General features: G+C 45.3%; 2 protein-coding genes across 5 annotated transcripts in view; one reads left to right on the forward strand and one right to left on the reverse strand.

Annotated features, from left to right (window-relative positions):
- The window catches only part of Cwo (transcription factor cwo), a 377,930-nt gene that overhangs the window by 149,711 nt on the left and 212,636 nt on the right, over nt 1-15,583 (forward strand). The window lies entirely within an intron of this gene.
- Pde9 (phosphodiesterase 9) overlaps nt 7,549-15,583 on the reverse strand; it is a 128,432-nt gene continuing 120,397 nt past the window's right edge. For 3 of the 4 annotated variants that reach the window (XM_076898212.1, XM_076898213.1, XM_076898211.1), the window contains 4 exons: nt 11,761-11,998; nt 10,822-11,208; nt 10,504-10,755; nt 7,550-10,113 (listed from right to left, as the gene is read on the reverse strand). In XM_076898212.1, coding sequence (XP_076754327.1) covers nt 8,314-10,113; nt 10,504-10,755; nt 10,822-11,208; nt 11,761-11,998 — 2,677 coding nt within the window. In that variant the 3' untranslated portion in view covers nt 7,550-8,313. Of the gene's footprint in view, nt 10,114-10,503; nt 10,756-10,821; nt 11,209-11,760; nt 11,999-15,583 lie in introns of all 4 variants that reach the window. The other variant, XM_076898214.1, reaches the window with a different exon arrangement.

Below are 15,583 nucleotides of genomic sequence, written 5' to 3' on the forward strand. Positions count from 1 at the left end.
ATTCTCAGTTGAAGAAAATTCACGAAAGACATCAAGAGAATTTGCCTAGGAGTTAAAAAAGTTGTATTTACTTAAAGTTAATTATAAAATAATGAAGATGTCATCTCTTGGAGATGATGAGATGAGAATCAGAGGGTATATCTGCTTGGTACCAACATGATGGTTTCCGGTTGGTTGTCGTTCGACGCGAACTAATTTCATCGATTGTAACGATTGAAACAATAACAATGTGAGAGGTATACAGAAGAACGTGATTTTCCTACTTCTAAAGTAGTACTCTTCAGAGATTACACAACGAGGACGACAGAAGCACATACAGACTAACAAAGTTATACCAGTTAGATAATACTAAGTAAATTCTTTCATGAAGTACGTAACATCAATGTTATTAATCTTTCGTCTGATAACATTGTATGAGCACTTACGACACTTGTATGGTTGGAGAAACAAACAAAATCGTGATTCGTTCTCGTAATACGTATTAAAATAGACGGGTGTGTAAAAACACGAGTAAAAATTATAGTATGCATGCATGCAATTATACATGTCATAAGTCAAGTGAATAATTGCAATATATTATGTAACACTTGTAGAATGAGAGGAGCTCGCGTATCAATATACATATATCGGTGATATACAAGTCATTTTTAAAAACATAATTTGTATCTTAAGAGAAATGTCATTATAGGAATGAGTCTGCTGTTCGAGATTTTTAAATAAGAATTCAATTATTCTTCCCAGCTTCTGCTCTCAGATTGGTTAACTTTTTTCTGATCTTTTAATATTAAGTGAAGTCTCTTTTTACGGATGGTGGCACTATCATACCTCGATATAATAATTCCGGAAGTCTAATTTATTTTTCATTCGGTTATACAACCTGTGATTTATTTGCATTACGATGCACAATACTTTCTGGAACTAAAAAAATAACTGGGTCGAATTTTGATCTCCATCCATTTTGAGGAGCGGCCTCGCATCTGTATCGATTAGTAAATAGCGTGCACCTGTATGTTCCGCATCAGAACTTAGTCTGTTTTCTCGTTTATTCTTTATTTTAGCTTGTGAAGAATTAAAAGTTTCGCCTCATGAGAAAACAAGTATACCGATAGTCTACGTATAGTCTTGGATCCCAAAGGTTTTGCCACGACGCTCCTGGGAGAAATACATCCAAACACTCGGAAACTTACACGGCCACGGCTGAATAAGTTGTAAATGGAGACTACAAATAGTTTTTGTCCATCTAACCACAGAATCGATAATACTACAATAAGATGAAAGTTATGTATAAGCACCTTATGATAGCACGTTTACGTGACAAATGTGTGAATTTTTAATTGCAATCCATTTACCTACATAAATCGACGGAGAGATCCAGCTTCAGCCTGTATCGCACCTCTGAAAAGGAGATATATGATACACAGAAAGCACCACGCGTCTCTGTTTCACTTACGCGGTCACGTATATATATATTTATTTCATTCACTTATTCTCATTTACAAAAGAGACTAACCGGCCGGTCGCCCGCCACGTGGCCCGTGCGTGACCGCCGCTTAACTTACAATTAAATCTCTGTAATATATTAGTACGACACCTTGGAATCAAATTGGAATGGCGGACACCGCGCGGTATCCCGGCACCTGGTACCACGCGCGTTGCTCGACGACGTCGTTCACCGGCCGCAAATTAGCCACGACAACCTTCCCGCTCGTCTGCCCAAAGGGAAAACCGCCATACCGCTCCTCGATCGAACGCGATCATCGCGATCATTGATTCTACGCTGCTCGCGAGTGGAATTTATGGTGTTGCACGTGTCACACGTACAGAGCAATTTAATAGCTGACTCCTGGCTCGGTTTGTCGTTAGACCACTCGAAGCTGCGAGACACACGTATACTATTTTCACATAGATTAATTCAGTGTAACGATAGGGATGGTGAACACGTTATAACAGTTTAAAGAGGGGAATTACTTCAGGTAAAATCGATCGCTTCATGCTCGACGAAGGTCTCCTTCGACTTTCTCTCTCGCTTCGCAGGCAGACATCGGCCGATCGTCGTCATCGAACAGCGCCGTGAATTATCAGGTACACGCCTCTGCAACGTGCTTGAATTTGTGTTTCTTTTTTTTCACTCTTACACACATAATAACTATACAATTCATCGTTTACAATATCGTGATAGTAACTCGCCCGCGAGCTTAGCCGTTATTTTACGTCCTCCGTTCCATAATTCTTTCTCGCCATGTAAATACACGTTACACATACATGTAGAGTCGTTTTGTTCGTTACGCCTCGCGCATCCCTCGATCTGTTCCTCCGCAATAATAATCGCAACCCCTAATTCCTGCCTCGCCGCGCCGTTTAACCTTTATCGTACACGCGCGCGCGCGCCGTTTACGCGACGTCGTCCAGTTTCGTTTCGTTCTCGTTTTCCACAGCCAGGCGAACCCGCGGTTCGAACAGCAAACGAGAAATAAGAGAAGTACGGACACGAGGTACTTCCGTGCGTTGCTTCTGCCAATTTCTACGGCCGCGCGACACGAACGCGTGAAACGCCGGGAAATTGAACTGTTACTACTTCGTTGAACGAGATATATTGTTCCGTTGGAGCAACTTTCGTTTCGTTCGCGTTTCCTGAAACTTTTGTGATAGCTTCACCCGTTGAATTCCATCCGCGGAAAGTTATTTAATTTCATCCGCAGGATAGAGGAATTTTGAAATAAAATGGAATATATTACGTGCAAACGTGGTTGCTCTGTCGCTAGTTTAATATCTTTTCGTTGAAATTAATAGCCGTGTCTCTGCAGGCTCGCCAAATGTAATTACTTGGTTTCACCTGTTCGTTTGATCTCCTCTGACGAGGTGATAATCAATCAAATGTACGATACACCGATGGCAAATGGTTCGATTGCAAATTAATGTTTCCGTTTGGGTTTAATTAGGTCTGTTGAATTCCGCCATGGCTAATCAACCTGTCAAAATAATTGCAACCTCTGCAGCAACATATTACATTTAGTACAGTTTGTGGAAATTGTATACCGTGGCTACGCATTTACCGAATCGAGTTTCTTCTATTTATTCGTCGTTCACTATTCGAAACGCAACAATTTTCATCTTTGGCTTAACGATCCCATCAAAACATACATTTAAATATCGTTCGCTTCGCATTCCCTCTCATGCCTTAGGTCGAAGTAAAAGTGTTCGAAGAAGGACACGCTGTGCCAATAAAACGTAGGGTCCGTCGTGCAATTACAACGGTATTTCACGGTTGATTAACAAAGTATTTACAAGAAACTGATCGTCGATTTTATCATAGTCGTTTGTTAACAATTTCGTCGATTGAATTGGTGGTCCGTTTTGCTTCCGTCGTAACAACGCACGCGACGCGAGTGAAAATGAACAAGTTTGTAACGTGGTTTCTGATAATCGATGAGATCATCGTCAGAATCGACTTCTACTATTCATTGAAATAAAATGTCCTATTAATGGATCCAAAAATCATTTGTTAGTACACTCAAGACGCACGAAGTTAATATTCTTTTGTCACTAATGAGCTTTGTCGTTAGAAACAGCATAACAGCTAATCGTTATCACATTTGACTAGATAAGAATATTTAGGATACTTTAGTGTGTATGTGTGTTACGTTTCATTTGAACAGTGCAAATTCGAAACTCCCGCTCTCTCTACTAACGATTCACGATGCTAGATTAGAAAAGGAAAAGCATACTAATGAATGTAAAAGAAAACCAAAATATTCAAAGTCTCCTTCTTCGCTTTAAACAAAAATGATCCCTGGTCCCATATCACTAAAGCTGAAATTTATTCCAATTAATAGTACAAATGTCTAAACTTTGGCCTCGATTCTCATCTCTCTCGACACGCTCTACTCTACCCTCTCGAAGTCTAAACGGACGCGTACACGTCACTACACTAGAGTCAAGAAAATTCCCGCGACTTTCACTCGAGTATCCCAAGAACTGGACGTTCTCACGATAAAGGTTAACCAGAAACGAAGTCGTCCGGATATGCGTCTCGATTCGCAATCGTCGCCGTCACGCTCTCGTCGATAACGCGTTCGTGTGATGCGGCGATCAACCCCTTCCACGCTGATTAGCTCTGCACTCGCGATTCAGCCGGTCGAATGATCGACAAAACGCGGGTCTCCCGCGTGATCCGGAATCGCAACGGTTACGTCGCTTCCGTTCCCCGATTTCTGGTCGCGACGCTAATCCCTTCCATCCCTTCGTTACGCGACGCTCGATAGGAGAAGACGCGCGATCGATCGCGTTGCGGTAATTGACGAGAATAATTGGGACACGAGCGCTACATCGTCGCGAATAAAACGATCAATTGACGACTGAAAATTTATCGTTACTTCCTCGCTACGACACGATTGGACCATCGAGTTTCGTTCCTCCTCCTGTCCTCGATCCTCCGACCTGGAAGCCGCGTTTCTTCGCTTCCAAAGTCGAGCCTCGACTCGAGATTGAGACGACGAGACCGCTCGAGCGATTCGCGACGCGATTCAAGCCGGAGGGTTGTGGACCGACACGGTTCACGGGGGGAGTATTCGATTGTCGACACGTGGGGGTGGTCCGAGAGTTTCTGGAGAAATCGATCCGTTCGATACTGACGCGCGGTCGATTCACCGTCTAGGAAGAGACAAATAAATATTGACAAAGGTCAGGCACAGACACAGCGAGTGATAGAACGAGGAAAAGCGTCTGATTTTTGTGTCAGTCGTTGGTCGCTCAGACGTATCGAGATAATACGCTGGCACTTCGATGAACATTGCTCGCCGAAGTCAGACCAAATACTTTCCTTTCGCCTCGTACCGGTAGAAGTTGAACAATTTATGGTATTATAGCGTGTACACAAACGTCGAGGGCGCTACAACGTGGCTTGTTCACTCGAAGACACCTCGACATTCGTCGATCCTGTCTCTGGTCGTCTACGTGGCTAGAGAGCTCCACGTGAACTCGACGACGAAACGGAAGGATTCGCGTGATGAAGTTTTACGGTCGACCTGGGAAGAATTCGGGCTGAAGATGCTCGCGCAAATAATGGCCGCCGTGGGAAGAGATTTGTGGACGACTGCAAGCGTTGAAGTTCCCGCAATCCTCCTTGCGGATGTAATAAATGAATTTGAAATTCAAGTCCCTTCGTCGTAATACAATAATCTCGATAAAAGGAACGTAATATCGATAAAATTGATTTAAAGTGTTCCGTTAAATGTAAAAGTTTAAAATTTAAATTTAATTGATATGAAACTTGAACTAAGATTCATAAAATTCGAAATGTAACGATTTCGTATAAATAGACAGCAGAAAGTCGTCGATAACGTTTGATAAATTTGTGAACGAAACAATTTGAAAATATAAAATTAAAGACGAAAACGTAGAAAGAAAGAAATTTCTCGCGGATATGTGGAACGATTTTTGGCTGGAAGAGAGTGCGTTTCCTAAGAAAAGGGATGAAAGAATCTCTTCTCACGGCGTTTCGACAGTGGAGAGAAAAATTGAACAAGCATTACGCATAATGCAGAGGGCCGCTCGTATGGACACAGGGTTTCTCTTCCTGTTCTACGATCACCGTAGAAGAACGAAGAACGTCCCAAAAAAAAGACCCGGTTGTTTTTTTCAGAGGTGAAGACGATAACGAAAGACTAGACTTCAACAATACATGCGGTTCTTTATCGCCGTACAGATACACTGCTGGTGGAGTATAAAAATATAAACATCTAAAAATGAAAAAGCGAGACGCCGTTTACGCAGAGAACTGATTCTGTGTCGAGGCTGAAAACGCGTGCACCCGTTCACTGTTACCACCGTCTTCTGTTTCTCATCCCTAAATCACCATTCTCTCCGTTCTAAACGCGTTTGAAAATAGATGAAAGGTAGACTTTTGTCGATCCATTAAAAATTTAGCGAGTGGACGAGTAAATAGCTCCGATAGCAACGTGTTCGTTGATGAGAATAGAAGAATGTACATGTAGACGTAGGCAATGATTGTGGCCCTACTGGCCCCGCAAAATGGGGAAAGTACGTGGCTCACTTCGATTGAACAACGCTGTTGGTTCGACAAAGTTTAGAGCAAAGTGCAGTGTAAATTGCCACTCGATCGAAGCGTCCGATGAAATTGTAATTCGCACTTGTAATGCACGCATTGCGTTCAGAGTAGTGAAACGCAATGTCGCGTTGTGCATCGCGTTACACCCCCCTGGACGCATCATGACACCTTCGTCGTCGGCGTTTACGTAACAGTGCGGTCAGTAAAGCAAAAATCATTGCTCGCTTTTATACACTATCGTATATCGTTAGGTCAGAAGATTCCTGCGATCTTAACAGGATCTCTGTTTTAAGTCGTTCCACCGTAGATCGCCCGTTCGCAGCGTTTGAATCAGAGGAAGACACCCTCTCAACGAGGAAACACCGTTTATTAAACATTCATCTAAATTTCCGACAGATCAACAAAAATGTTTTCCGTGCGAGTACTCGCATTAAAATGGTTGGAACCGATCGGTTATGTCTCTTCTTTCCCCATGACGTTCGCGACACGCGAGAATCCGTCTGTTCCGTATTTTCCTCTCGGCTTTTTATCTTGTTGCCGTTTAGTTTTCGTTTCATGGGGGATGATCGTGGATGTTCGATCGCAATGCGACCACGACGTCTCCGTCCAGATCCGTTCCATTCTCTATTTACCTACGCGCTTAACTTCTGTGCTATATAATAGATCTGCTTCTTCGTACGATCATCTTTCCTTATGTATTTATATTATTTATATACGTTATGCTCTCGTCTCGATGGGAATTGCATACTTTTTCTTCCACGTCTTTGTATACATTGCGTCTTGTATATATTTATATATATATTTTTTGTGTGTATATATATATATATGTATATATGTATAATAACGAACAACATTAATGATTACTCATTAGGCTATTCTTTTAATTGGACAATAAATAAAATAGTCTATATATCGCGCCTCTCCTTTCACTTGCTTCAATGCTCTCAGGCCGTTCATCTTTTCTCAAACTGCTCCTCCTCGCTTCGCTTTCTTCTCGTTCCCCGTCTGCATGATTCCCCTTTAATTTTTGAATCCGTTTTCACCGCCTGATCTCGACATCGAAAAATCATCGTCCGCAATTTCACCGTCTACCTTTCTCTCCCTCTCTTTCACTCCTCGCTCGCTCTCCATGCTTCATTCACTCTGCTTTCGGAACGGAGATCGATAATTAGGAGCAATATACATATATTTGGTATTCGCCAGCTGTTCGACAGTTTGGCTTCGATACGAACGTAAATTACACTCACACATTCTCTGGCTACATTTGGAAACAGCTAATCGACATACTACACGCACGTACTATAACACATGTTTTCATTTTAATTATTTTCATTTTTAAACTGCGTTTCATCATCCTCCTTGCGACGTCCGAGAGACTTTCTTCCTTCCGTTTAAACCTTTACCTTCGAATAGTTTCCCAAGCCGTATCCGATGCGGCAGAGCAATCGGATACGTCCGCGCGATCGTTTCCGTTATCCGCTTCGTCGTCGAAGAAATGACTCGTCCCGGAAGTTTAGCAGTTCGATCGATGATGCACGATCGAGTCCGTGATCACCCGACACTCTATGGAAGTGGCTCGGAGAAATCCTCGAATCGATGTTCCCGTGAATTTCACGTGAAAAAAAAACGAAAAAAAAGAAAAGAAGAAGAATGCGTGATACTTCGCGACCCGGTCTGCCGCACGGACGCGTCCAATTCGCAGAATGCTGATTCTATTTCGGACAGAGGATTGTCACGGTTTTGAAATTGTTGAAGGATCGCGTCGCGATTACGAGAATCGTTCGAGAAAAGCCTCGCGGAAAACGAAGTCTGATGCGTGAGGCCGAGCTAAATAGATTCGACAATAGCCGATACGATACGATCTAACCGAGGCGAACGTCGAGGATCGCGATCGGCCCTTGATCGTCACTCGATTTCCTTCGCTTCCGTATTCCTAGCGTCACGGGTATATCTCTTTCGATCTTCGTTTAATTTCAGCCTTCGTCAACGATCTTTGGCTCCGTCTGCTTTCCACTCCGATAGTCATCGATTTCCCTCGAGTAACGCACGAGAAACCAGTTAACCACCCATTCTCGCCCTCCCCCCACCCTCGGCCCGAAACCGCCCTCATCGTTTTCTGTTCGAGGATCGACGGACGAGAACGCGCGCGTATCGTTTTAACCGCTGCAACAAAAGATATTCTCAGCCAGCCACCTGTGCAGGCTCGACAATTGTTTCTCGGAATTGTCCTCCACTACCAGGCCGTATCACTTGATCTCCTCTCGACTCGGTGAACGAGGTGGATGCGACGACAATGGGGCCTCAGACACCTGCCTCTTAGGGCGAAAGCTCGCTGTCAGAGAGGAAATCCAACCGCTCGGCGATTGCGAGCTCTGATCGTGCAACGAGTCGCTGTTGCTGTTGCTCCTGGTGCTGTCGATGCTCATGCCCGACTTGAACCGCGACAGCAGCCCGGGCGAGGACTTCTTCGACGTGGCCGGCGAGGAGTACGTTGGCTTCTTCCGTGTCTTGGTCGAGTCCTTGCACAGCATCGAGTCCAGGCTACCCGCGTGTGGACGTTCCTCCGGTTTCTTTGGCTCCAACGAACCCAGTATCACGTTCTCGGCCTGTTTCGCCATCTTCGAGATGTCCTCCATACTCGCCGAGCTTCTTCTAATCTCTATTTTCCCTATGTCCTCTTGCACGGCTTCCCTGGACCCGTGCTCAGTCTTAATTACGATCTCCGGCTGTTGGTGTCGCTTCTTCTTCGTGCGCACGTTGATCTCGCAGAACTCGATGTCCAGGCTCTTCTGTTCTTTCGCGTTCTTCAGGATCAACGACTTCCCCTCCGGGTTCGAGGAGTTCCGCCGGTGTTTCGACAACGCGCTCTCGGACATCGTTCCAGGTAACGCCTCCAACGAGGCGGACGATCTCTTCTCCTTGGCGAACACCATCCTCCAGCTCTTGTTCTTGTAATCAGCCGATTTCCTCACCTTTGGCAGCGTCATAGCCCGTTTGTCCACCGGGGACAGTTCGACGACGGTCGCGATGGCTTTGCTCTCTTTCATAGCGGACTTGGTCAGGTTGCAACGTTTGCAGATCGCCAACGAGTTGTTGTGCCTGGAAGAGGTGGTCGCCGCGGCCACCGAGTTGCTCTTGTTCAACGCTTTCGACGCGTGTTTCGTCGGTTTCGCCGTCGGTGGCTCCTTCGAGTCGAAACTGATGCTCAACCGATCCGTGAAATTCCTTAACCTAGAGAAGATAGACTTGTGATTGTTGGACCCGGTCTTGTCCTCGCAACAGCACCGCAGCCCGATCGACTCCCTCTGGACCTCTCTGCGACTAGACCTGACCTCCTGTTCGTTCTCCGCTAGGCCGGTAGCTTTCTTCAGGTTGTTCCTCTGCTGCGACTCGACCACCACGTTACCGTTACCCTCGAGCAGCCTTCGTTCGCTCGGTTTCCCGTCGGTCAGAACGGTTTCGTCCTTCTCCAGCTCCTCCAGGATCCTGGTCCCCTCCGCGGACCTGGCGCTGACCGGCGAGCTCAGATCACTGCCAAGATTCTCTCCTCTACTGCGTTTTCTCTCGCGTTCGTGCTCCCTGACAGCCCTGGCCAGGTCGTGATTATGATAATCCAGTGACGATTTCTCCCGACTACCCTTCCTGCTACCCGGGTAGCTTTTCCTACCTGTTGCCGGCCCGGACAGCGTCCCCTCCGTCGAGATCTTGAACTTCAACGTCTTCTCGCTCACCTCCACCTCCGTAGCTGTCTCCGGGTCGGAACTCTCGAGGTTCTCCGCCTCCTCGCCGGTCAGATTCTCCGTGATGTCGTCGTCGGTGGATCGTGACCGCGAGTGAACGGTACCAGTCGAACGTTTCGAGCGCATACTGTGCGACGAGGTGGACTTGACGACGCTCGACGAGCCGATACCGCCAGGCGTCGTGGCCGTTGGCGTCGACTCGCCCAGATCGGCCACGCTCTTTCGATGGTGACGTTCGTCCTTCGCAGCCTCGTTCAGTCTGCGATAGTATTCCAACGCCTCTCTTACCGGCTGAACGATCAGGCTCTGGAACAAAATTTTGTCAATCTAATTTTTCTTACACCATATCCAGATTTACAGGATACTAATTTCTAACGAAGTCTAGGCGTGATGAGTTTGACGTGTCACGGGACCGAGAATGGACGGATGTTTCAAAGCTTTCGTGCACTGTGCGTAACAGTTTTAGTCAATCTAACAGCATACCAACTAATGTGTACCTTATCTGCGCATCTTCGAGTTTCCTGAATAATTCGTCTGGTGTGAATTTAATATCAACAAATATGCATTTATGGTCATTCCTATAGACGCTATCTCGAATATTTCGTTATCTTCGAGGTGTTGTTGAAACGATATCAACCTTTATCGAAACGATGAACGTAATTTTTGAGCTGTAATCGCGATAACAGAGGTAAGTACCTGTAGCTCGGGAAGCAATTCCCCGAGGGCCTCGAAAAGGGGAAGCAAGACAAGACCGATGAAGCTGACCTGGGACGAGGGCTTGGTTACTTTGTCGCGATCCATAAACGGCGTCACGGGTAGTCCTTCGAGTTTCTCCGCGTCGCTCTGCTTGAAGAATTCCTGCAGCAACCTGTCCAGCCATGGCTCCGCGACTTCCATCGGCCGAGCCTCGTTGCTGATGTCCGCGACTTTGATCAGGATCATCGATAGCTGCGAGAACAGATCGGACGTTTTCAACGATGCCTCGTTTAGAGGAGTTCGAGAACAGTATCTTACCAAATTGATGTGAGCCTTGCTGGAGTAATCGAATTCAGGGATTATGTCGGTGAATTGTCCAAGGATCTCGTTGTGCCTGGCCATGTCCGTCGCGAGGATACATCTGATAATCCCTTCGCGAACGATTCGATAGGTAGGGTTATCCAGAGACGCCAGTATGTTGCATTCCGGAGCCTCGAGTACGCGAAACGCCACCGAGCAATGATGGTTCTCCAAGGGTGAGATGTCGTTGTAACGCAAAGCCAATTCCGTGCGGGCGTTTATCTGATAAATGTTGTTGTACCCTGGATGGTCTAGGTCGTGGCAAATGCAGGAGACGATCAGTATGAACACCTCCAGGTCGCCGATCCGTGACGGGAGATCCACTGCCCAGGCTATCGCGTACATCTGCGTGAATAAATCGGTTAATCGTACGGCTACGCGTTTTACGTAATTTTTATGCGAATACATTTTCCATCTTCCCGGCTATTCTACTCGGCGCGTTCGTCAATCGGTATTCTCCTCTTACGTATCGTTCGTTAAACGACGAGTAACAAAGAAGCTGAGACGGTAAACAATTACGCGATTAATCGTATCGCGACTATCACGGTCGTACATCCTCGTTCCTTTATCCGGGACGTCAGTCAAATTTAATTGACATTCCGCGATGCAAACGCGAACGTTGTCTAGAAATTAGAATTTCGCGTCGTTCAAGTAGTAGCCAATTGCGCGATTAATCGTCCCGGGAACTTTGTAGTCATTCATCCTCGTTTTCTTTATCTGACATGTCACTCAAATTTAATCGACATTCCGCGTCGCGAGCGCAACAACGACGTCTCGCGAATTAGAATTTTAGATCGTGTTTATACCGTCCACGGGTAACGATGGGTACGAACCGTTCGTTGGAAACGAAACACGTCCCGCTTACATTCGAACGCGATTGCGCGGAGCGCTACTTGCCATTTGCGCCACGCAGAAACAGTGCCGGAAGTTGTGAAATGGCACTTCGTTATAGTTGTTATAAACTTCGTAGAGGAAGTTCCTTAGGATTGGTAAAGGAATGTTGAACTTTTGAGGTAGGTCCAGCTCGACGAACATCGTCTGCAACATCAGTAGGAGTTCTTCGTCTTCCCATTGCCGCGCATCGAAGGCCGGCGAGCGCAGACACTCCCGAACGCTCGACGAAACCGACACGTCGCTGTAAAACAATTACGGACATGAATATCGTTATCTCCAACCGATAGCTGGAAAATGCCGCGCTTTTTCGTTCGAATTTCGACGAAATCAAATAAAATTCGAAATTTTGGTTTAGTTAAAATAAGATAACAACAAGATTCAGGAAAAAATGACAAGATATCGCGCGAGAAGAATTAAAGACGATTGAAATAATTTCAACTCGCTTTACATCTCATCGAGGAACCAATCTTGTAACCATGAAGACTTTTCAGTTCAAAGCGTTGTATTATCCTATCTCTGTTCGCCGAATATGACGGCTAACGCCCACAGGAAGGGTTTTCACGTAATCACTTAGCAGAAGGGTTACAGATCGCGATGATAATTTCCAGAGCGGAGTTCTGTTTCGCGGAAGGAACGGGAAGGATTCGGTTTTCCTTTGAAAGCCTCGGGGGCCCTTTGAAATCGTGAATATCGCGATATCCCTTTGCCCCGCCGTCGAGATGAGATTAATCGGATTAATATGTCATTTCGCAGCAGTATGGTTGTTGGTTGGCATTCAGTACTTTGCGGAATAATGGGTTATCCGCTTATTGAACTAAATCAACAGGGAGTCTGAACTACGATGGATTGGAATTACATTAGGGATGTATCGATCTGCCGGAATAACGTGCCGGATTATACATATACACGGCCAACCGTAATTAATGTACCGCCGCGAACCGTTAAATATCAGGGTGAACATTTATTATACTTCCGATGGCAAATAGAGCCGTACACTTTTTTCATCTCGTTGGAAACGGATTGGCACAGATGATAAAGTTACGTTCAATGGTAAAATATTAGGTCGAGTAATACGAAGCGATAGGAAATCTGTCTAGAACAGGGACTCTTTTGACTTTTATAACTCTTAACAAGAGCTTTTAGCCGCGAGAAGCTAAAGTAACTAAGTTCTGAAAATAATGAAACAGCTTTATTCGCCATTGGCTTTCACCGTGATAATAACAACGATAAATTGCCCCTTTCGCAGAGATTAAGATCCATGTTCAATCTGTTATCAGTAAAAAGTTACGCGTTTTCGGTAAGTGAACGTAAAAATGCATCGAAACTCCTGTATACCCTTCGTACAAGATCAGCGATATTTGTTTTGAACCTTCCTAATTGACTTCCTACGCCGAACAACGTGTTACCGAGCGTAATGCGCATTGGCGTATAATAGAAACCAATGTCTATGAAGAGAGAAGGAAATTACATTACCGCGCGATGGAATATTAATCCTTTCGCTGCAGCATGCATCAAATCTAAAGCGATGTATGAATGCATGAGGAGCACGGCTATGTAAGATGATAATACCGCGTGTCATAACGTTCCTGCGCATATTACACTGACGTAAACCGTACGTTACATCAATTTCTTGCGTAAATTTTACTGCTAATGGTGTTCCTGTATATTGTGTCACACGTTTAATCTAAGCAACGCATTTATAAACCCCCCATTCTTACGCATTGCCTTGCACGCACCGCTGGGGGACCCTAGCTTGCCTACCACTCGGTACCCATAAAAGCGTGAAGTTCGTTTTCGTTAACGAGCATCCTGGTGTCTATTCACGGTGCCAGAAGTGTCGCTGTTTTTGTACGTCCTGGCATAATTATATTTTATGTCATATCATATTTTATTTCCCTTACCTTACTCCCCTCCCCCTCTCTTTTTTACAGCCCTGTTTATGCTCCTACTTTTAATACACCTCTCACTGTCGCTCTATACCTTTTTCTTTAATTCTCGAAATCCTTTTTTTACCGTCCTTGTACCGTTCTCTTTTATTTTGAAAATTCCTTTTACTTCTTACGATACGTTGCAGACGCTAGAGTGGCCGATATTAAAGTGCAAACTTCATTACGCACAGCCGACGAACCGAAATGAAAAAAGGATACGCGAGGCAGGGTCGTAAAATTGGAAATCTGAATCTACCGGTTTCCATCAACCGGAGATGTTACTCGTAGGGTTTCACCAAGTCTAATTAGACACCCACTGGTAGTGGAGATTCGACGCGCCGAGATCAAGGTAGGATCAAGGAGATCAGGCGGAGGCACGTGGGAGCGGGAGCCCGCTAATTGGCAATTCGCATTTAGCTCGCGCATCAAACCGTGGTACGCGACAATGTTCGCTTTGTGACGCTCGCCATTATAACCCGGCAGTGGCAGGTTATTATAGAGATAACGGTAGCTTAATAGCATTTTGCGGTAACGCGGCGAAGGTTGCTACCGCCGCGGACCATCCTTCACCGGGCTCGAATAAGTCCGCGCGAGGAGCGAGCTCGGCAAGGAATTGCTACCCCGATTCGCTAGGCTTCGCTTAAACGACGTCACGGTTTAGCCTTTCCACGCCGCAAGAAGGTTAAGTACACATTTAAACAGGTAGTTTAATAGAACAAAAATGTCGCCTTACGGTGGAACCTTGATTACGACGACACCGACTAACCGAGAAGCCTCGCCAGAGTCTTGGCATTAGAATTTCTCAAACGATCGGCTTTTTGTCTGGCACCGCGAGCCTTTTAGCGGTGGCTATCTTATTAAATTGCTGGCAATTACGTGGGAATATAATAAAAGCGTTAGAGAGCAATTTTTCACTTCGCACACGCGCGCATAGCTTGAAACAAGAGTGGTTTAATACAATCCGGACAAATTGAACGAGCATTTTATCGATATTCCCTTTTTTTCGTACCATTGCGCGTCATTGCGTCGCGCGTTTCAATATCTATTAAAGGATTTATTTCCATGAAATAAAAATACTTTATATTCATGCCAGCCGACAGATAGGACCTAGAAAAATCGATGAAAATAACGAGAATTAGTGGGGCGTTATTATCGAAGAGTTATACGCGTACGTCGAAACGAAACGAAAATCATTGTCGGTAAGTAATTGCTCGATAATTTTAAACTACCCCCGAGAACGGCTCGAGCGTATTTTCGCATGATTTCCGCGAACGGCGATTTGCAACATTTGCATGTCGGCTAAATCGAAGTATTTGCTCGTTCGGTGTTTCGTATTCCCGGCCACGTTTGCTCCGGTTTATTTGTCTTGTTTCCGTGCGAAAATCGATTCCCGTTTATTTTTCCGCGCACTCCCCCCCACCCACGCGGAAAAGGAAGCTTTTTCACGAAACGACAATCGAGACAGCCCGTTTTGCGGGATAAATTCCGCCGCGGAAAACTCCCGGATGGTTGTTTTTCCGTCTCCATATTCCTCCAACGATGCATTTTACAAGAGGGGTCGCATTGCCACGAGGGAAAGAGGTGACAGAAAAAGACTGGAAACTGGAATATTCCGTTATGGAAATCGACGGGCCGTTGAGTTCCTAACGACCCTATAACGAGACTGTATTCATCGAGCAATTTAAAGGGTTTTACAGCCACAAATTACTGGTTTATCAGTTATTAAACGCAAATATACGGGCGCAGAGTTTGGCATTACTCGAATTGGTAACTAGAACGAACGACGCTAATGATGTCGCAATTAATAGGTACATTTTTCTATAAAGAAAAAGTATTTCCAAAGTACTTGAAAAAGAATTTACTTGAGTGAGACTGGCTGGATAAAACTATTACGAGGC

Source organism: Xylocopa sonorina, chromosome 7 (genome assembly GCF_050948175.1).
Source record: "Xylocopa sonorina isolate GNS202 chromosome 7, iyXylSono1_principal, whole genome shotgun sequence".
In the NCBI taxonomy this organism is placed as follows: domain Eukaryota; kingdom Metazoa; phylum Arthropoda; class Insecta; order Hymenoptera; family Apidae; genus Xylocopa; species Xylocopa sonorina.